This window comes from Diadema antillarum, unplaced genomic scaffold (genome assembly GCF_040938485.1).
Source record: "Diadema antillarum isolate AM-2024a unplaced genomic scaffold, OU_Dant_1.0 seq00001455_RagTag, whole genome shotgun sequence".
Taxonomy (NCBI): Eukaryota; Metazoa; Echinodermata; class Echinoidea; order Diadematoida; family Diadematidae; genus Diadema; species Diadema antillarum.
In genome coordinates this window covers 1,620,531-1,643,499 of record NW_027272201.1, presented here as the reverse complement: position 1 = coordinate 1,643,499, position 22,969 = coordinate 1,620,531, and the positions used below count along the sequence as shown (strand labels likewise).

General features: G+C 36.8%; 1 protein-coding gene across 1 annotated transcript; it reads right to left on the bottom strand.

The window, feature by feature from the left end:
* Positions 1-3,283: 3,283 nt before the first annotated feature.
* Positions 3,284-16,025, bottom strand: LOC139709654 (proteasome subunit beta type-3-like). Its single transcript, XM_071621615.1, has 6 exons — positions 15,954-16,025; positions 11,240-11,424; positions 10,551-10,658; positions 7,182-7,359; positions 5,534-5,628; positions 3,284-4,144 (listed from the first exon to the last, which is right to left on the bottom strand). The coding sequence occupies exons 1-6, from the start codon at positions 15,954-15,956 to the stop codon at positions 4,096-4,098; spliced, it is 618 nt and encodes a 205-aa protein (XP_071477716.1). The 5' UTR covers positions 15,957-16,025; the 3' UTR covers positions 3,284-4,095.
* Positions 16,026-22,969: the final 6,944 nt, after the last annotated feature.

Genomic DNA, 22,969 nt, shown 5'->3' with positions numbered 1-22,969 from the left:
ATATGCAGATTCATTTACCTGCAACCCTGTGTTTCTACTTTATGATGTATCGCAATCTTGTTTATTTATAGCATAATTATGATTATCTGCACTTGTTTCAGTTTATGGTCTAGAGATGGAACTATAATTTGCTTCCATGCAAACATTGATGATAACCACTAATCAGATTGCCTATTTCGATTCATGCGAATGAATGGTTGAATTACACAGCTACATTTTGCAAGCACAATTTGCTGAGTGCTTATGGTCCGTCCTGCAAATAATCTGCATATTTTGTACTCATTGTAAATATCTCTTATTTTTTTCTTATGTGGTTTTCATGTTGACTGCATGTTTATGTGATATATTTGTGAATAAATAAACATTTATGTATTTCAAGAAGTTCTGTTGTTGATCTCTCATCTTCCTTATGTTGTTAACTGCTTAAAAAAATAATAAATAATGATGATCATCATCATCATCGTCATCATCTTCATCATCATCATCATCATCATCAAAATATCTGTAATAATAATAATAATACAGTGTAAATTTAAATGTGGCATCCATGAAGCAGTTAATCCCTTCTATATGCAGCTGTAGGTATACATATACTGTATTTGAATTTGAATATGGCCACTAGGAAAGCAATGAATAGTCAATCATAGGGGTGACACACTCAAGTCCCTTCTGAAAGACTAGCTGAGAAGAAATATAGTGCTTGGGCTACTTCTGCTCCTGTCAGGGGGACTTGAACTAGGGACGTTGTGATTAATACTCTGTAGTCTTATCCAGCGAGCGAACTAAGCTTACACTAAATAATTCACGAGTCTGGTGACAGTTTTGTTTTCTGAGAATGCAAACAAATCAATATTAAATTTTTTTTCTTTTTCTCTCTATCTATATCTATCTCTCTATCTCTCTATCTATTCATCTATCTATCTATCTATCTATCTATCTATCTATCTATCTATCTATCTATCTATCTATCTATCTACCTATCTATCTACAGTATCTATCTCTCTCTATATATCTATATCTAGCAATCTACACAGCTTTAATGACTGACATGTTAATTTCACATGTGCACAAATCCGACAGCAAGTATAATAAGTGGGGGCTTTCGTAGACTATATGGAGCAGATTTGGCTGCTGCACACAGTAATTCATAAATCTTCCCCAGAACACGTGCAAACTGATATTAGGCTGATGAGGCAATGTAAATGAACCAGTTTGTTTATACATGTATATGCATTTGTCCCAACACACACTACACAACAATCTTCCCACCCAACCTATCTTTCCAAGTTCCAACAAGAAAGACTTGCAGCTGCACAATGGACTCTTGTCCCAAACTCACTAGGATTTGAGAAATAACTTTATGATATCAAATACAATGTATTTGTTTAAAAAAGAGTTTGAAAAACAATAAGATAAAAGAGACTGATCTATGATGCTGGAAAACAAGCTCAAAATCTAAAGAGAGTTACACCAGATAAACTGTTTTCTATACAAGAGTCCATTGTACAGCATATTAAAATGAAACAGCACCACAATGTGTCTTCAATGTACAAATTCTTGATTTATTGGAATATGATCATCACATATGACACGCTCTGGATGTTTAACCTCTGACAACACACTCATTAATGTTGGCAGAGACACCATCAAGAATCTACCTGATATCCGAGGTTTACATACTAGTAAGCATAAACCAAAAATTACTGACTGGAAATCACCCGTGAATGATCACAGCTACCTTTGAACTTCACTCCACTGACTTCCCTCAGTAGTAACTTTCTTTTATATGCCAAGTAATGGTATGCTACGTACTTCATAGCTGATTTATTAGCTCTCTAACTGGCAGTACACTAAACTTCAAGCAAAGTGCAAAGACCACTGTGTCACATTAGAATAAGGTTTGTATTTCTCCATCCATTCAATATACTGTATAAGCTGTTATTTTTGTGTACAGATATTACAATGTATAGACATTTTCGCGAATAGACGCCAATGCTAATGTAAATGTAGTATTACCCTAGTGCATGGATACATTTTCGCATGTTGTAAAATTCGCGATCCAACTACGCGAAATTCGCGATCCAACTGTGAATCGCGAAATTCGCGAAAATTAAACCCACATGAAAATAACAGTGTATACAGTATCAAAATGCAATCTTGAGCAAATGATCCAGCACATACAAAGTTTCAATTTGATAGTCTTACTCAGGGCCGGCGCAGCCGTGGGGGCCGCGGGGGCTCGGGCCCCCACACTTTTTGTGCACCATACAAAGGAATACATAAGGTGTCATCACTTTGTTAGCTCATGAAACCCGGAAGTGGGCCCCCACACTTTTGGAAACACTGCGCCGTTCCTGTTACTACAAGTGCTGGAAATCTCATTTTATCTTTAAGATGGTTCTTTCTAACAGAAGAGATAGAGTCAACTGTCAAAGTGCATGAATATTTAGCAGTCACTGATTTTGAAAGATTTTAAAAGATTTCCTTTCATTTTCTCTAAAAATTGTTAATGGTAATTCCACTCAGCTTCTGATTAAACTTTGTAATTCACAAGTCAATGTCCCACTAGGGCCAATCTGTGACAATACATTAGATGTGGAAGTATGAACTCCTAGCGAGCTGTGAGTTGTCACTTTGTGGCTGCACTGAGCTCATTTCTCTTTCAAGATTTCTGCTACACTGCAAATGAGAGCTGACACCGTCGACATTTCACTGTGAGAATTGTGACTAACCGTGGTTACTGTATATGCTGTTATTTTCGCAAATGAAGAGGTCACGAACATTTTCGTGAGATGTTGTTTATGGGAATTGACACAGAGGCCTTCATAAGAACACTATTACCTTACGGCATGGTGACATTTTCGTGTGTTGTTAAATTTGCGGTCCAACTGTGATTTACGAAATTCGCAAAATTAACAGCTTATACACTAATATACACTGGATATATTGACCATCTTCAGATTATGAAAATGTAGTTATGTAATGCAGAGTAGAGAGACTTGATAAAGAAATTCTGTCGCTGACTGGAGGCAGATTGGAGGACAGTGAGGGAAGAAAACAAAAATACAACCAGCTTTCCTCATGAGTGCTTAGAGGATGCCATAATTTGTCTTACCACATTTCAGTCCAACAAGGCAAAGATATGTAATCACTTTATTGAAGAGTCTCATCAAATTCTGGTAGGAACTTCTAGTGTGTGGCTGCACTAACACCAGCTTTTACCATCAATTGAATATCAAGAATGTACATATCACCTTCTAAAAACATCAACAGAATGAGGTACATTTTATGTACACAGTGTACACATAACACATGTAGTTTCCACCAAACAGAGGGGGGGGGGGATGGCATTGATGAACAGTGGGACAGTCACATCTTTGAGCTTTAACAGGATTTAAAGTCTTGTCAACATATCACGGGTACACTTAGGCTGTGATTGGTCTTTTTGTTTGACACATTTACACACATCAAACACATCTTTGCTGAATATAGTCATACACACCTCATTTTCAAATTACTGTATCATAATCACCAGGACTCTTTAATAATTCATATCCTAAATCATGTTATTTCAATTTCTTATTGAGAACTTTGACAGAGAAATTTGACAAATCATTCAGTTTATACATTGTGTTGGATCATGATGCATGAAAAATAGTGTTTGCAATACACAAACAGTAGACTTTGTGTTTTAGGAAGTTTTGATCATTACCTGTAGGGTCATTTAACTGTACATCAACCACTGTTGCCTTTTTATACATTCTATTGTGATTTAGCACTTTGGAAAACTTCAAAATACTTCTAGAGAGCCGTGCTTAATGCTTCATTCTTCATGTTAAAGAATGTGGGGAAAAGGTCATGGAGGAGCAGCTCTGTCATTGTTTCTGAAAGTTGCGGTATATCCACTTTGTTCCGTGAATATAAGTGTATTGGGATGGTATGACAGGCAGGATCCTGTTTAACCCTGTTGATGATGCACCATCCTTATCACTGAAAATGCCAAGTTACACACTCCGGATGACAAACATTGACTTCGGAACAATTTACAAGAAAAAGAAAAATCGACAGGAAAGAAAATCATCTACAAAAAAAAAGCTAATCCATTCTTCCTTTGAGTTCCCTTGTCGTCACCTTGTCCTTTTCTCTGAAGATGCAAATCAAATGAAGAAATAGAGAACAAAACACAGTTGTCAAATTAATCACAAAATACACAAAAATTGAATAAGAAATTGCATCAACTTATAGAGTGACTAGAAATCTATCCAAAACTTTAGAGCTTTACCTAAAAAACACACATTAATATACAAATCATACACACATCAAAATAAATCAGAAATCTAAGCAATTTTCAAAACCTTTGGAAATCTATTCACACATTTACAGCTTTAACAAAAGTAAAGGAATACTTCAGTTTCTTCTAAAAGCAATTCCTCTTCCCTGCTGATCTCATGTTTAATATTGTATGGCTTTTTATTCCTTTTTTTTTTCTCTCCAATGTATTCCGCACAAACATATCAACTTATTATACATGTAATGGTTAGTTTTCTTGCCGTGGTACATTCATCAGAGAATTTCAAGTCCACACGCCAGGAAGCATTCACGAGGCCCCTGGTCGGTTCGCCAGTGAAATTGTGAAAAAATCTCATCATATGTGCACCACCTACCAGTTTAAGATACATCAGACTGTGCTTTTAACATCGTACTTTTCTTATCATGTAGGAACATTTTGAATATATATCATTTGTATCTGCTGAATGGCCCACTACAAGTCTTTACTGGGCGTCATCATAGGTAATGCATGTAATATCTGTCGAAGAAATTGCAACATTTCTCTTGAGGTATACATCTTAGGAAGAGCAAAATGGCAAGAATAAAAAATACACAGTGAAACAAACAATTCAAACAGACAATCAAACCTATATTGTTTACATTCCCAGACAACCAAGATCCCTTGCTTTTCCTAATTGAAAGCTACATCCAAATCTAGGTATATTTCCCTTAGTGTTCTGACCCTTTTGTAAATTCACCATCTTTTGCTGTTGTTGATATTTATGCCTAGTGATTTTTTTTTTTCAAGAGAAAGCATGCAAGTGTTATGAAGGGTTCCTGCTGTCGTGCAATCTGCTACGCAAGCTACATGTACTCTTGGCCATTTAGTAACTGATCGTGGAATTTATGTTTATGTCTATCTCAATTTGCGCCATGATTGAAATCATGGTCTGAATCATGGAGTAACCGAGTTGATTGTATCAGATCTTATCAGATCGTGAGGTCAGTCGTGGCAATCACATTGATTGTTGAAAACTATCATAATTACCAAAACTGGCCTCAGATCTGATACAATCACCATGATAACACAATTCAGACCATGATTTTTATCATGGCGCTAATTGTCATAGACATTAAAAAAAAAAAAATTCCACGATCAGCTACTACTGGCCAATCGTGGTATGTGTAGCGGATCACATGACAATGGAAAGTGGGAACCCAGCATTACTGTGGTGGACTGATATATATTGGAGTTTCTACTCACATTATGTGTACCACTGCTCCCCAACCTGAGAGGGCATCCCTGTCGACAGCGTTTAGCAGGCCTTGGGAGAGGGTCTCGAAGAGATCGTCAGGTTCCTGGTGGGAGATTGGGCAAGAAGCATAAGAAGTGTCAGTTTATCAGTGGCGGATCCAGGCGGGGGTGCATTGGTTGCATCCCCACCCCCCACTTTTTTTGTTAAAACAACAGAAATAAAACGAACAAATGGGGGCATGTGCTTTATTTGTTGTGACTACAAGTAAAATCACAACCCAACAATCATCAAAATATTGAAATGCTGAGTTGTATAATGATGTTCAAATGGAAGAAGAAACATCCTCGGCTTATGGCAGTTCTCAAAATCATGCTGTCAATACAAAATACATATAATATACTGCATATAATTATAAATAAATATCACTATGCTTGTTAACTATTTTTGCACCAGAATTATTCTTATGTCCATGAGAATATCGATTAGGGTAAATCTAGGTACCACATTTTTGCTTTTTTGAGTATTTTCAACTGATGTTTTTTCCATGGTCAGTCTCTATTTGCATGCAATCTAAGACATACTGGTGGCATTTACAATGTATGAATATGCACTTCAGCTATTTCAAACAAGAAATATAAGAGCAATGCATTTTACCATTTAGGCAAGGACTTGCTACCTAAAGCAGAACCTAGTATATTTGGATATCATACCATTAGGGATGTAATCATATGTGAACCAAACATAAATAATTGTACAGATTAAAGCTCTTTTTTCTTTTTTTCTTTTCTTTTTTTTACAGATTCTATGGGTCTTCCTAATTCAAGAAAGCACAGATAGCAAAAACATATAAATATGACAATGAAATCACTGATACTAGATCAATCAAAATTTAGTATTTCTAAATTTTGTAATGGTTAGAATTTCAATCAAGAACTGCATGAATTGAGGAGAAGGGCATATGTCAATCACAAAACTATGCACTCCCATAATTGTAATATCAATAGTCTATACATGTATCAACCTTGGACAACCATAATACTCCAACAAATTCTCAACTATCAGGCATGTTCAGATACAAAATATTTGTTCAATCATTCTCAAACAGAATTTGCCTTTCACTAATTTTGGGAGTACAAATGCTTCGAAAAGCTAAATCCAGCTAAGCCCAGATTTGCTATAATTTTGGGCAAGTCATGGATGTATGTATTTTTTTTTTTCAATGATATGTTTTTTGTTTTACAATCACATAAAATCACAAAATTTACAAATGACTAGCAGTCATTGTGGAAAAAGGGAAAACCAAGCAAAACAAAAAGTGACACAAACCTTTCATTTTGAAAAAAAATTATCATACAAAGAAAGAACCACCATGATTAAAATATGTCGAGGAGAGCAAAGCTCCCTTGAAGACCCCCTGCCCCCGCACATAGTGAAAAGCGTCAATCACAAGTTACAGTCTATTCTACACAATTAAGTTTTAATGCTCCTACTCTAACTGGGAAAAAAAGAAGACAACCTCTTAACTTTATCATCTTCAGTCATGAATTGCACTGGATATGGGGAAAAAAGGATCCATGATTCACTTCCTTTCAGATATTTTTGGAAGTTTGAGCACATGAATCCTTCTCCCATGGTGGCATCAGACAATATACTTACCAAATCGGGAACCCAAAGAGATTCACACATGCCGTACAGCTGCTCCGTACACGTTCCACCCACGACAAAGTCGTCGGTGAACATGGGGCAGCCTATGAGGTCGAGGTTACAGATGAAAGGTTTCAGGGTCTTTGGGTCGAGGCCCGCGATCACAGGCTCGATGAAGTACGGCCCGAATCTTTGGAAGCGTGGAAAGAGGCAGAGATGGTTTTGTGAATGCTGTGATCACACAAACTTATCATTACTACTGGACATTATGCAGACATTCTACATATTCTAACTTTATCTACGTATTATTTACTTAAATGCGCTTTTTTGGCTGCAGCTGACACTCTTAACAACCACAATGGAGAAAGAGAAAAAATCATTACACAAAGGACAAGCAGTTTGGATAGCTCAGTAAAACAGTGAAAATTTGAAAGTTAACAGGACTCTAATGTGCTGATCTACATGTACAGCTTCATTGCAGTGTGACTGAAGTGTTGCTATCACTACAATTAATTTTGAAGGTGGCAGCAAGTACAAAAGTTGTACTTTTAACTATCTCCTATAAGATATGTGATAACATTGTGTATGTGATTGCAGTGTGAAGGAAAACATGAAGAAAATACTTCTTTCAAGTCACAAGTGGAATCTGTGAAATTTCATAGACAACACAAAGCAGGAGCTGGGCTATTCCACAGGTTGGTGGACATGAGCTTAAAAATTCAAATTCAATATTTTTCTGTGTTATTTTCATTTTTAGTCCTTCATACATGATATTTTCAGGAACCAAAAATAAAAAGTTAATTTTCATACGTTTACTTTGGGGAAAAATGGTTGAAAGTTGTGACTTCTATTCCGTACCAAAATACAAGAAAAATAGAGAAAAATGGAATATGGCATATTACCATTTCATTATTGCAACATCATACCAGTTTATTCATTTCTGAATTTTAGAAGACTCAAATTACCTAAAATACACAACAGCTTTTCAAGTAATTTTGTAGAACTCGTTCAAAAATAAATATTGTAACCCACTTAGGCGATGTAACGTGAGTAACCAAAAAAACTGACTTTGTTTTCTGAGAGAAAAATTCGTCACATTAAATTGGTGGTATTTGAAATTCTCTTCCTTCAAACAAACTCTGACAAGGTGATGACTATCAAAATCACAACAAAGTACTAATCTTTATAAAAATGATGAAGAAAAACTGTAACGTGAGTAACCTTGTAACGTGAGTAACCATTTTGTAACGTGAGTAACCAGCAAAAATTATGAATTTAGGTAACATTTACTGTGGGATGGCAAATTTTAAGTCTCATGGTAAGCTCTGAAGTTATTTTTGGTTAATTAAAAGTGAAATGAGAGTACCCCTCTCTGATGTGACTCTTTCCTCATAAAAAATAAACAAATAGATAAATAAATATGAGCTTGGTACATGACATTGTCAATTTTGGAAATGCATGCTCTTTTCTACAAGGTGTTCCCAGATGTCAAAGTGGGAAAGTATAAGTAAAATTTACTGAACTTTGTCTCGATCATGTCCAACTTTCAAACAAGCTTCCCCACAATGTTTGTTTTTAAGATACGTACAGTAAATATCACAAGAACTTCATCATGGAAATTAGTGCTCTTCACAAAGTATCATCACCATGTCCCATTCTGCATGAGCTCCCAGAGAGAGAGATTCTTGTGTACATAGTGAACCTACACGTAAGTGAGCACGCTGGATGAATGAGTGCAATTTGTGCAAGGATGGTGGAGATTCATAAGAATCATGAACTCTGACAGTGCTGGTACCCAGTGTATCACCCCTAAATGTAATATCAATGCTAAATGTAATATCGACCCTAAATGTAATACACCTTAACCCTAAATGTGATAACAACCCTAAATGTAATACATTTTAACGAGATCTCAAAATGCAGCAAGTCAAGTTTAACCAGAGTCAGAGGAGGCACAAGAGAACCCATCTATCTATTAGAGACTGGTATACAGTGGAGTAAGACAGAAAAATGTATCCTGGAGAAGTAATTTCAAAGTTCTACATATCAAGTATATTTTACACTGTATCTGTAATGGAGCAAGTTGGGATGTATTGGAAATGGCCCAACCCTTGTAATCTTTTACATGAAATAGAAGATGTTTAAAGAAAAAAACTACCATAGATGCACCAGCTATCAGTATTGACAATAACTGTGGACACTTTAACTTTCAATACAAACACATATCAGCTGGATAGTCAAAATGCAGGTTAAATGACATGGACAGTATCAAGAAAGGAGAGCTCAATGTGAACATTTGATTTGGATTTTGAGTCTATGTCTAGGTTCTATTGTATAGCCAATCTGAAGAGTATTTAATTATGTTTGTCTATTTTTTTTATACTTACTGCTGTTCTTTTTTACACTTTGTAATTGATGCTGAGGCGAGAAATTAAATTGAATGCATTTGTTTTCGAGTTTTTTCATTTGCAAAGCCCATGCCAGATCTCATACAGTATAGTAAATACATAAATAGCATATATACTGTCCAATTTTAAAGTAAAAGAGAAAAGGAAACCTACTCAGAATGTTATCTTTAAACATAAACTGGTCTCTGATATCCTACACACATTATTTCAGAAAAAGAAACTTGAATGCTACACACATTATTAATTTTTTTGTGACATTTATATTGAGGACCATACATGGACAAAATGTAACGTGAGTAACCGTAACGTGAGTAACCACCTTATCTGCACCCCAAGAAAAAAGAATGCGTTTGTTATTTTTCATACTATAAACAAAGTTTGTCTCCCTACTGTACTTCTTTGAAATGGATGTAATTAACTTTCATAAAGGCTTGGTATGAGGACACTTTTCACTTTTGTCGACTTTTCATTTTATGCATGTCCAAATCGTGTAACGTGAGAAACCGACACATTTTAGAGATTTGCCAGGAGCATATCAAAATTTCTCAAGTTTTGTTTTTATACAAAGGATAGTCAGACTGTATACTTTGTTGTGATAAAAAGTTGTTTGGTTCATATCTATAATAAGGGAGTTACAGCTCCAGGAATGAGTGAAGGTGTCTCCAAGTGTAACGTGAGTAACCGTGGAATAGCCCAGCTGCACCTACAGTGTGTAACATCACATTATTAGGGGACATAGATTCTTGAAAGACATACTGGCTTGAAGAATCACCAGCTTGTAACATTTAATGATATCAAAACATAAAACATTCAACTCCACCAGTCACTAGCTTGTAAAAATTAGACAAATTCAGGCATAAAACACCTGGCTCAATAAACATCAATAGCTTGTCACACTCAGCAAAACACAAACATGACATACCCTACTCTGTACATATATGATTTTGAGAACACACATTGGTTTGAAACTTACCTTCTTTCATAGAGGAGATTGGACACCATGCTCATGAAAGTTTGTGGTTTGATGTCTCTGTTTTCTCGCAATGTGTACAGATTCATTCTGAATTTTAATCTGTTAGCTCTGTTGGTAGACAGAAAGAAATAAATGCATGTGCAAAGCACAAAAGAATTGATAAGCATTCGGTGACTGATATTTACACTCGGAACTGACTCGGAATTGACCAATTGAATGTGCATTATGATGTGACATAATCAACAATTATCTTGCATCAGAAGAAACTGGAGCTTTTGGAAAAACTTTTTGAAAATGACGGGCAAGTGCTTGAAAAAGTGAATACCTATGAGTGACTGGACTTATTACACTTCATTTTTCTAATAAGCAGCAGTACATGTCCTTAATGTTGTTCATTACTTAATTTTTCCAGTCAGCAATGTTGTTCACAACCATTTCAGAGACAGTTTACTGACATACATATTTTGATAGCGAAGATATAACTTTAATATCTGTTACACCTTTAGATGTTCAATCATTCATTTAAATAATATAATCATATAGTTCAGTGTTCCAGAGTTCATCAGTTTCTTAAATTGAGCCAACAGTTTTAAACAGTGCCTTTAATTTCCATGAGAGAGAGAGAAAAAAAAAGAACTACCTACAAAAACTGGGACCACAATGAACATGAAACTCAATGACTGACTTACACTGTCTGGACATCTGTGGCGAGACCAGAGAGTCCTAGATAAAGCCTTGGACCCATCTCAAAAATCTTTTGTGCATTCATGGAGATGGTCAGGGCCTGAGAACCAAATCGCCGATCAGAAGCGATTCCCACGCAGTCCTTGCCAATCATGGCCACAATGGCCGAACCGTTATATGACATAATAGACTGGGAAATACAAAGGGTAAAGGAAAACAGAATTAGTTCAACATTTAGAAAATCTAGTAACTCATGCAGAATCCCATAAATAGCATGTGCTATACTGTGCCACTAATCAACTGCACTCCATGGCGGCGATTCAATATCAAGTTGCCTAATGAGATGGCATAAATGTCACAATTCAGCCAAATTCAACTCGACTTCCTCACACAGGTTTCTCTCACTCTAGGTGCAACATGTGTGTTTACAGTCTTGAGAACTTTGATGAAGCGAGGCCCGGGTGAGGTAACATTTTGGTAAATTTACATGTTATCCACTGAAATCAACACTTTTCCATGAGAGAGCAAAGGATTATAGGGCAAGTCCAAGATAACACGCGCGTTACGTATGGGACATTCAGAGACTTTTATGACCTGAAAAATAGTGTTAATGGCTTTTGATCATATTGAACTTTATCATGGTGATTGATATCTAGGAGAAGTATAATCATGCAAAAAATGGAGAAAAATGACCTTCACAATTATATTCTAGAAGAGAAAATATGTGCCGTTACGTATGGGACCAGAAAAATTTTGTTTTTTTGAACATTTTTTTCAACCTCAAAACTCTCTGAGAGTATTTCATTCTTCAACTTGTAACTCACTGTGATGAAAGTCACAACACTCAAGATTATCACAGGTAAGTTTCGTGTCATTAGGTAAAAAGCTCTAATTACAGGTTCTAATTAAAGACAGACATGACGTGTTACGTATGGGACAGTTACGTATGGGACAGTTTGTCCCCCATTCATTTAGTGTGTGAAGAACCATGTTTATGGGTATTTTGCATAATTATTGAAGTAAAATCAGTTGAAACTACTCAAATACTGATCCAGATTGTCAAGGAAACAATATTCCCCAAATATTCACCATCCTAATCATATTCAATCATATTTTTATATTTTTATGACCAACCTGAGTATGCATGCCCTTTGTCCCCCATTCGTTTAGTGTGTGGAGAGACATGTTTATGGGTATTTCGCAAAATAATTGTGCACAATACCCATAAACAAATTTTTGCATATTTTCTATTGAAATGGAATCAGTTAAAACTACTCAAATACTGATCCAGATAGACAAGGGAACAATATTCCCCAAATATTTACCATCATAATCATATCTAATCATATTCTATACTTTTAAGACCAACCTGAGTATGTATGCCATATTTTTATCAGGATAGTTACTACTGAAAAATTGAATAGTTTAAAGTGTTTACTTCCATTGATGAAGGGCAGTTTGCCATTTTGTTTCAATAAAAAACAACTTGACACAAGAAATATTAATTTTTATAAATAAGCAATACCTGCTGCGTGGAACCCCAGTGATCGAGTAGATATATGATGTCTGTCTAGCAGTCAGGTCATTGATACGAGTCACACCTTAGTATGTATACCCATGAATTTTGTCGTGGCTATTATTGAAACCTGAATAAGGACAATTTGTGTATCACTTGCAATTTAAAAAAAAAATCATTTTACTTTATATTTTTTTCTAATATTTATATCACAACCATTTCAAATTGGATCTCAATCACTAAACTTTGAATTCCTCTAGTCTTAGGATTGTATGCTCTTTAGTAATTCATATAATTGGTTTCCAATCATCTCATTAAATGTTGAAAACTGAATCCCCATTTCTACAAAAAACTATACCATCCCTTTAATGCTGATTTTTCATTGTGTATTTTGCCATTTTCCCCTCCCCCTTTCTGAAAATTGTTCAGTCAAATACATGTATTGTCTAAAGTGTCTATAACTCAAAAAGTAGCTACAATGTTGGGATGCTTTCTGCAGGATGATTGACCATTTGTGTACTGAGAGACCTTCCCAGCTAGCTACATGCATTCACATGCATTATGTATGAGGATGTCCCATACGTAACGCATTTGTCCCATACGTAATATTATTTCAATGCCTGATAAAAAATATTCCTTTTACTGTTTTTTCTTTTTTCTATGGTATTTAATTTCTCTAAACAATAAATTAGAACTTTCCAAAAGGGCATTAATATAACCTTAGCAATTTCAGAATAAACCTAAAAAAATGACCTCAATTTGTTACGTATGGGACATCTCATGATAGGACACGAGCTAATTTGCATAATCATTTGCATAATCCCTAAATTTTCATACCAAGTTAAACTATTTGATGAACTTCTTATGTCCACATATTAATCAAATATCATTTGCTTTCCTTTGAATTAATATGAATTTTTATAAATGTCCCATACGTAACGCTGTGTTTCACATTTATGCAAATGAAGCCCTTGAAATTTGCATAAATTTACGTAATATAATTTTTTTGTCCATGGAAATCAAAACTTCAACTCATAAGCTTCAAAATGATACCAAACATGTCAATATTGAGCAAAGATGAAATTTTGCCTTCTGAGGGGACCTTATCTTGGACTTGCCCTATATTATGTTTTTACACATATCCTACTGGATGGCACAAGGTATAACTTCTTAAACCAGTCACTATTGGCTCACATTTCTATCTTTCTTGTTTCCTTTTTGGAAAAAAAAAAAGGTAAAGCAAAAACATGAGATATAAAAACCTACTCTAATTCTACAAACTGCACAAGTATATTCAGAATTTTCTGCAAAGGGTGGCACAGTTAGTCACATGGCCACAATAGCAGTACACGGTGTATATTCTACAGAAATAACATTGCATAATTACCTGGACAATAATGGTACAATGATGATTAATGATACTGACTTTAATGATGCATGTTTCTAACTGTGCATGCAACCAGGTTCGAGTTACAATCGTATAATATTTAAGCTAAACTTAAAGATCCCTCCTTTGTCATTGATCTGCATCAAGTGTGGCATTGCAACTTTGGATCCATTCATTTTTTATTTTATTGATTTTTAAAATCACGCTTGATAAAAGGATGACAGCGAATCAAGACCGGTGTTGTGCATACATTGTGTAATTTAGATCTATCTCAAATCTTCCTTGACCTTTCACCCTGAACTGATGAACCCAGCCACCCACACCTTCCTACAAATCCTAGCTAGATCAAGACTAATTATTGGCACCCGCACCATGGTTCGACCGAGCACAAAAGCCCATGGGTTTCTTCATGTAGCAGGCAGTCAAATTTTGGATGGTGATGTGGTCGAATTATTGGTCGCTTGCGTCATCGTCCAACACGGCAATAAATTTAGTGTAACTGTTTGAGGTAGGTTCGCGCATAGGCACTAGATGGCGCTGTCGCGGATGTGTCCGAAAAGTCAATGCGTAAATCGTTCCCGATTCCATGCGATCGTTTTGCTATCGGCGGGGTGCTCTGTGAAGGTTGGTCGTATGAATATTCTTTTCACTTTGTGTGATTCGGTTTTCACACTCATGTACGGTGATCTGCTACTCCCAGTACTGCTGCTCTCTAAAGCAGCCATCCTGTGAGGGAATGCGTCCGATATATCATAGAATCAACAGTGAAATCCAAGGCTAATTTTTAAATTTGAATCGATCACATGCGAGTTTTCCGTGAAAAATCGCAAATTAATCAATGAGAGTGTCCAAATTATTGAAGTTTTAGTGTTTTTTTAACAATCTTGAATGCTCGTACGAGTTTTCTTTTACCAAGGCACGGTAGCGCAGAGTAGCACATAGAAAGATGCAATGAGTACACAAAGTAGGACTTGCAGGAACAATTTTCACACGATATTGGTCAGTGAGCAGTCTTCGTTCGAGCTCGCGGAGTTGAGCGTGGTGAAAGCAGTGGCGACACGAACGGGACACATCCTGTGGTTCGGATTCTCGCAGGGCTGCAGCGCTGCGCTAGCGAACGAGCTGGTAGCAGAAGATTCGTATTTCAGAGCGCGTAACACTAACATACGTGTAGTAGCCTTGGCTTAGCGATAGCAAGCCATTATCGCGATATCGAATTCCCATGCTGGGACGGAATTAACATATTTTTAGACATATTCAAGGACAGTTTTCTCTCTTTTTATTCCGGATCCCAAACAAATATCCTAAAAAGCAAACATCACACATGACATTTGATATATATCTGAATTCAGTGACAGTCCTCTAGACAATTTTAAGTGTAGATTTATTTTCCAATGAGAGTGTCTATTTGAGGTCTTTAAAAATTTAATGTGCACAGCAAAATTTACCACTCCAGCGTGACACCATGAAATGACACCTTATTCAAATTTTAATTTTACTCACTGTGTAATGCAATGTGATGACCATGATCATGATGACGTTTACTGCGACTTAGAAATCTATCTTACTTTCGACTTTGACTCAACCAGTCTCAGGGCACAGACAAAATAAAATAGGATCTAGAGTAGGGATTCTAGCTGATATCTTTAGTCGAAGCAATATAATTTCTGACATGCATTATAATACAACGCGTGGGACCACGCATGAGCCTTCCAGCCGCAGCTCGTGACATTCAATGCATTTTGCTCATGCACACTGTGTTAATTCCGTAAGTTACAAGCTTGACGCATTTTGCAAAAGAAACTTAATGTCTTACCATTTTCACTCGCTTTGTCTCTCAAAGCCGTTTGAAAGGATAAATAAGGTCTCAGGCTCTCAGCTGAGGTTGACAAAAACGCGTCTGAATTTTGTCAGGTCATGTCCAGTAACACTGTCCGCTGATGCCCGAAGAGGGCAGCAGATCCAGAGAGACACAGCTTACAGCTACAGATCCATGGCTAGCAGCTCGCCGCTGCAATAATAATTTCGCATCTTCAAGCTATCTGGAAAAGAAGAAGATAATAAAGTGATTATGTAGAAGTTTGCATTGTTATTATCATCGAGTGATAAGATCTATGAAGGTATATAATGAAAGGTTTTTTTATATTACTGAATCAAATATTGCATTGAGTAATAATGAATTTTTCTCATTAAATGAGTAAAACTATGAGGTATTTTTCCATGTATCCTGCAATCGATGATCTTGTCTTGTTTTTTAAACAGTCATTTTGTGTATTCAGAATGCATACTATTATTTTATGTATTGTGAATATATGGCAAGAGGAAGGAAATGAAATATCATTTAAAGCAAAAAAAAAAGTAACACTCCATATTTTTTGTTTAATCACTGGGAGGAAACGAAGAAGAAAGAACAGGAGAGGAGGAGGCAAGTTGTTGTTGTTATTTTAAAGGAAGAAAGAAGAGATAGAGAAAATTGGGGTCCTATACAAATAATTTACCAGAGACAACACTAACATATACCAAAACATTATCAATCTTAGAGATATGAACAAGAATATTAAATATACCAAGTCTCCACAAGGGAGCTCATATCGTCTCCACGAGGGAGCTCATAAATGTAGGATCCTACGTCTCCACAAAAGGAACTCAAGGAGGAGGAGGCAAGAAAAGATCTGAACATGTTCATAAAAAGAAACGCCACCCAAAAAGAACAACAACGCGATGATGTTGGGAACTGACATTCTGATGTCACATTGTCAGGGATCCCATGTATGAATAATGTTACTAGATTAGCCATTAAAATGTCCTTCAATGAAAATTTACCTGTTTTTTCCTCCCATATTTCTTCCTTATTATTATTGTTATTATTACTGTATAAACATGCAAAAGCAAACAAAAAAAAAATCACGAATTAGTGCAGGAGATTATTTTTGACAAAGTTTGAGGGGAATCAGATTCTATTTTGAAAGATTCCGAAAACGTATAACATGACGCTCACCGGTATGATATTATGTAACTTTTGATATAGGCCCTACGCCTCCGTGACCTTTGAGGAGTGTGCAAAGATGTGTCATAAGATTTTCGTTTTTATATCATCACCAACAGAAAGACATGCACTGATGACAACCTGCAAAATGTAAACAAAAACACACACAAAAAAAAGATAAATTGAGGATCAAGCTAAGTACAGCGATTTTTTTTTCTTGATCAATGGGTTTTCAGTGTCATGTAATTCTATTTAGTATACTTATTATGGTCATTAAGAGTATTTAACAGTATATATATCATGCAACAAGCGAGGACTGCCATTAAACGTTATCAGCCTGTCCGAGATTTAAGTTGGCTATCAGTATATAGAGTGACCAGTATATTCATGTCGCATACAAATCTTGTGTCTCATTTTTCTCCGATGCTGAGTAATTTAGGCAAATTTCTTCCAAACAAATCAAAATAAGACATCCGACCCTCTCGAAGGGGGGGGGGGGGGGCAGAGTATTAATGTTGTTGTCCTTTTTACAGAAAGGTGGATAGAGATAATTCTGTTTAAATATTCTTACACCGCCAAGTATATTTTGATGTGGTAAACTTTGGCAACTCCAACCAAAAATGTGCAAAACAGCATATCCCGAAGCAATGTTAAGAAATCCTCTGCTTATGGGAAATATATATGTAATTTACAAAGTCTACATAGAATTACTGTATAAAGTTAAGAGGCCGTATGCATTCGGTTGATAGAACCGCGGTGCAGGCTATGCTTATTAGTTGGAAGTTATAGTTAATGTGTTCTTTGTCTACAAATGACCTTTTTTTTTTTCGTTTGGTTGGGCACTTTGCTAATTCCAGGTGACCAGTTTTTAAGTGACACAAATCATAAGCTTGCCTGAAGTAACAATTTTTGGAATTGATCAATCATGTTCAAACAAAAGAATGAACTTCTGTAAGACTATCACGAGGTGACCATGCATAATGGTCTGTCGTTATTGTATACTTGGGAAAGCATCTATTCCGTTATTCTGAATTGAATATATAGGCCTAGTCAAGTTGGATGTCCGGATCGATGACTTCATTGCCCTGGTTATTGCCCTGTCCCGTGCGAATCCTGCACACGTCTTTTCTATTATCATCGCCTTGGACTCCAAGGTCACATCCGACATCAGGGGCAGATCCAGGAATTCCGTAAAGGGGATTAGAGGCGCCTTTACATGAAAGGGGAGCGCACCTGCCCCCCCCCCCATTTTTTCTTTTTATTTCTTTTGTTTTGACCAAAAGAAAAAAAGAAAGAGGGGGCGCGCGCCCGGTGCGCCCCCATGGATCCACCACTGGACATAAACATCAGCAACAACCCGCTAGACAATAATTATAGAAACTAACGAACCTAGTGCTCAGATACGAGCTGGAGCCGACCTGGACGACGACGACTAATAGATCCTTTTGTCAAATATCACTTCTGCTGTCAGGTGAATGTACGGGCGAGCACCATTTACAAGACCACTTGAATAATCATTACATCACAGATTATGTCCTGATGGTACAAATGACCTTATTCTGTTAAAGCTCTGAGTTGGTAAGAGACGTGTGTCATCATACTCTGAGGAACTGACTCACAAGTGCCACATGACAGATTTTGTGCTATAACGCCCTCTTTCGTTTGCAGTTATCATCTCCCAAAGAGATTCCCCTCACCACCACTCATTATCGAGCTCTTTATTATCTCCCCAATGCAACCCTCCCAACGAAATGCCTATTGATCCAATGACGTCACGTGGCGCAATCGTGTGCCCGTAGCCTCACACAGTATATATTCCACCTGAGCGCACTCTCCTCGCCGGCTATGCAATGTGGTTACTTCGATTTGTCATGCGATCTTTTGATTACATAAATAGCGAGGAAGGGTCGATCTCCATTCCCAACGCCATGGATCATCATGGGTTCGAACCCCGACTCACTCTCTGTAAACCACACGCGCAATCCGGCGCCTTTTGGCGCCGCTGGCGAAATTCTAATTCCATACCTGTGTTTTACATGTTCGATATCGCAGACTCATGCATGAAGAAGCAAAAATGGCTGTTTATCCTCTAAGACAATTCTACTGTTCTGTTCCCCCTTCTCGCATATCGTTACTTCAGACTTCTAGTGCCACTTCCGGGTTTCACCAGCTAACAAGAAGAAGAAGAAGAAGAAGAAAAAGAAGAAGAAGAAAAAAAAAGGTCTTCAGCCCCAAAACAAAGCCTTACCGCGCCCACACGTCTATTCAAGGTTTGTATCTACATGTATTTCTTTCTGGTGCCACTTACGCGCTTCCGGGGTAGAAAAGTGGGGTGCCCCAAAGTGGTGACACCTTATGCATTCCTTTATGGTGCAAAAGAAGTGGGGAGGGGGTGAGCCCCCCCCCCCCCCGTTCCGCCGGCACTGTTAAGAACATCGTTTGAAGAATAAATAATAGACTAATCCTTCACATTCCTGTGGTATAATTACCAATATAATACAACACCCAAAAAGATTCAACAATGTGATGACATTGGCATGCATTGACATTCTGAATCAGTGAAAGTTTGAGATAAATCAAATAATCGATTCAAAAGTTGTGGATTTTAAAAATTTGATGCCGTCATCACTAAATAAGGAAACAGCACTAATTGCAGTTCATGACGGCATTATGGAAAACACTATCAAGACAATTTGAAGAGAATGCAATACATTTACACGGCACAGTGACTTTCCTCTTTCAGAGAGGAGAGGAGATACTATTATACGGTCAGTAACAAGTTGTTGGAATGTGTAAAATGAAATTTTCCTTAATATTGTTGTCCGGCCGGAATGTAGTAGTCTTCTAATCCAGCGATGACGGTACCGACACCTTGAAAATTCATATTTTTTTAAATTAATTTCCCGATTTCCATCAAACTTTCACTGTTCAGTGCTAATGTTGATGCTTTCACTCAGCTTATGTTTGAGTTTCGGTTTCTTTTTGCCAGTAAGATGGATAGAGGATCATTCTATTTTGATAAACTATCCAAGTGTTCTTTCATGTGATAAACTTGCATGCAACTAAAACCGAAAATTATAGCTTGACGGCATGTCGTGAAGATCTGATAATAGTGTGTACTGCTCATGGGAAATAGATGTATATCATTTACAAAGTCTACATGAAATTACAATGCAAGTAACGTCTTTTCATGCATTTAGCTGAAGGAAACATTATATAAGTTGCATGACCGGCCAAAACGATGGGGTGGGGGCTCAGGCCCACACACTTTTTGTGCACCATAAAGGAATACATAAGGTGTCCCTTTGGGTACCCCCCCCCCCCACTTTTTTTTAAACCCGGAAGTACGTAACTGGCGCTAAAAGGCGCTGAAGACCTTTGTGTGTGTGTGTGTGTGTGTGTGTGTGTGTGCTTGTCAGCCGAAGAAGAAACCCGGAAGTGGAACCGGAAGTGGAACCGGAAGTGCCCCCACCACCCACCCCCCCCCCCCCCCCCCCCCCCACTTTTGAAAACGCTCCGCCGGCCCTGGGTTGTATGCTCATACCTATCTGACTGTAAGAAAGACTTACTTATTCCATAGAAAGAACTTTGAGAAAAACAACAACAGCAATTACGATCCTTATCATTTTATTTTCAGATATGGGAATTTTTACACAAATTGAAATGTAACAATCCTCTGAATAATTGATATGCATGACATGTACTTCATTAAGTATCTCAAAAAGATGATGTATACCAGATTATGACTTAGCCTGTTACAATTAGAGATACAGGTACATTGAATGCTGTGCCATACCGCCCTCTTGCGACACATTTGCCCTTATTGTTATACGCCCACGTAAAAAAAATAATAATAATAAAATAAAAAAATACATGTACTAGTACACTGTACAGTGTAGTAATATCCTGTCATTCGCGGGTATGCCGTATAGTATCGTGCAATCGCGTGCGTATAATAGCTCACAAAGAATATATCCCATCTGTGCGCGCTCCTTTCGCCGGCTATGCAATGTGGCTACTTCGATATGCGACCTAAATAGGTTGGATACTTAGAGCTGTATGAATGCAGCTCTATGGTTGGATACGTGAAGGGCCGATCTCCATTTTCAACGCCGTGGTTCATCTTGGGTTCGAGCCCCGACTCACGTTCCGTCTCTTTGTAAACCACATGCGCAATCCGGCGCCTTTTGGCGCCAATGGCATAAATTGAAAAGACATTTACTAGTAATCTTGTGCGCGAATAATGTTCAGCCGTATTCACCGTCATCACTGATTTGTATTTCAAGTTATAAAAAAGGAGAAAATCACGCGAGTTAAATAAACCGTCCGTATATGGTTCTCCTATCCAATGTGCTGAGCATGCCATGGCATGATCTTCAACAATAACAGCATTTTGAATGACGATAACGAGGATCATCTCAGAATTTTTGAATATTTTCTGAGATTAAAAGTAGGTCTGTTTGTATACCGACTTCCAAGAAGATACAACAATGGGCATAATACTGGTAATATTGACATTCTGAGTTTTGTCCTTAATTTTGATAAAATTGTGAAATAACTTTCTCACTCTTGCGCGTGGATTATATCCTTATAAGTACCCACTTACCGGTATACAAAATATCACTTGTTTTCTTTCTTATTTTCTTCAAGATTGTGCCCTATTGTAAAAAGTGAAAAATCGGAAAATATGTTAATGATACATCAAACAAATTGCTGTATGAATTTGAGGCCATTTCGAAAGATTTAAGAAAAGTAACATAAAGCTCACCGGTGTGTATATAGGCCTACCTTTTACCGGCCCCTTGAGGTGTGTGCCAGATATAGTTTCATTGTTTATTACTACCAACACAATGTGCAGACCATAGACATGCACGTATGATCAGCAAAATGTGATACAATACAATGATTAGGTATCCGATCCGGGTATCTGACAATTAGATAATAATTGCCTTTCCCTTTATTATTTTCCGAGTGGTCAGAGTTCACAATGCATTGTATTTTTACACTATTGCACGAATTTTATGTTCATTTATTGTCTAGTCAGAACGGACAGTCATTAATCAACAACATGTAGTGCAGAAAAGCAGTTTCAGTGCAGAAAAGTAGTTTCTGAAATAAGGAATTAAAGCAATACAGTGTCATCAGCGGCCAGGGAGCTTCTTTGTGAGACAAAAGTTGGCCATTGTGTTCCGTCTATAAATGATTCATGTACAATTGACAAAATCTTACGCATTTTCGCCGACGCAGAGTATCAAACACGCATAATTCGGGCAAATTTCTCTCTACATAAAACAGAACAAAGTATTAAACACCCTGAGTCGAAGTAGAGAACCTTTGATTTATATCAAAACTGGATGGAACATTCTTCTGTTTACTATTCTCAGTAAACGTCTCCAACTGTTAATGTGCACCACTAAAATAGAAAATGAAATGTACGTTACTGCATGCCGTGTATGAATACGAAGTCTTCACGGAATTTCTATATGAACCAAACGCGGAATCCGGCACCTCTTTTATTATTATTATTATTATTATTATTATTATTATTATTATTATTATTATTATTATTATTATTATTATTATTATTATTATCATTATGATAATGATAGTAACAATGATATTAATGATAATAATAACAATGATAATGATAAGTATCATTATTATTATTATCATTCATTCGGCAATTATACAAGCGGACATAGAATACAAACAGAAAAATCGTATTTTTTTTTATGCATGATAAAAAGATTGTGGTGCAAATTCCAGGTGCATGCCGCTGGCCTTTTTGAGCAACCGGCCCATTTTATTATTATCATCTTTAATTATTCTAACCTTCTGCGTGATAT

Bases quoted from the DNA above. Each gene is read 5' to 3' on its own strand.
- LOC139709654 (XM_071621615.1), bottom strand. The intron at 7,360-10,550 runs GTAAGTTTCAAA...ACGCTTCCAAAG, and splicing joins AATCTCCTCTATGAAAGAAG to ATTCGGGCCGTACTTCATCG. The intron at 4,145-5,533 runs GTGAGTAGAAAC...TTGCATCTTCAG, and splicing joins GGAGCAGTGGTACACATAAT to AGAAAAGGACAAGGTGACGA.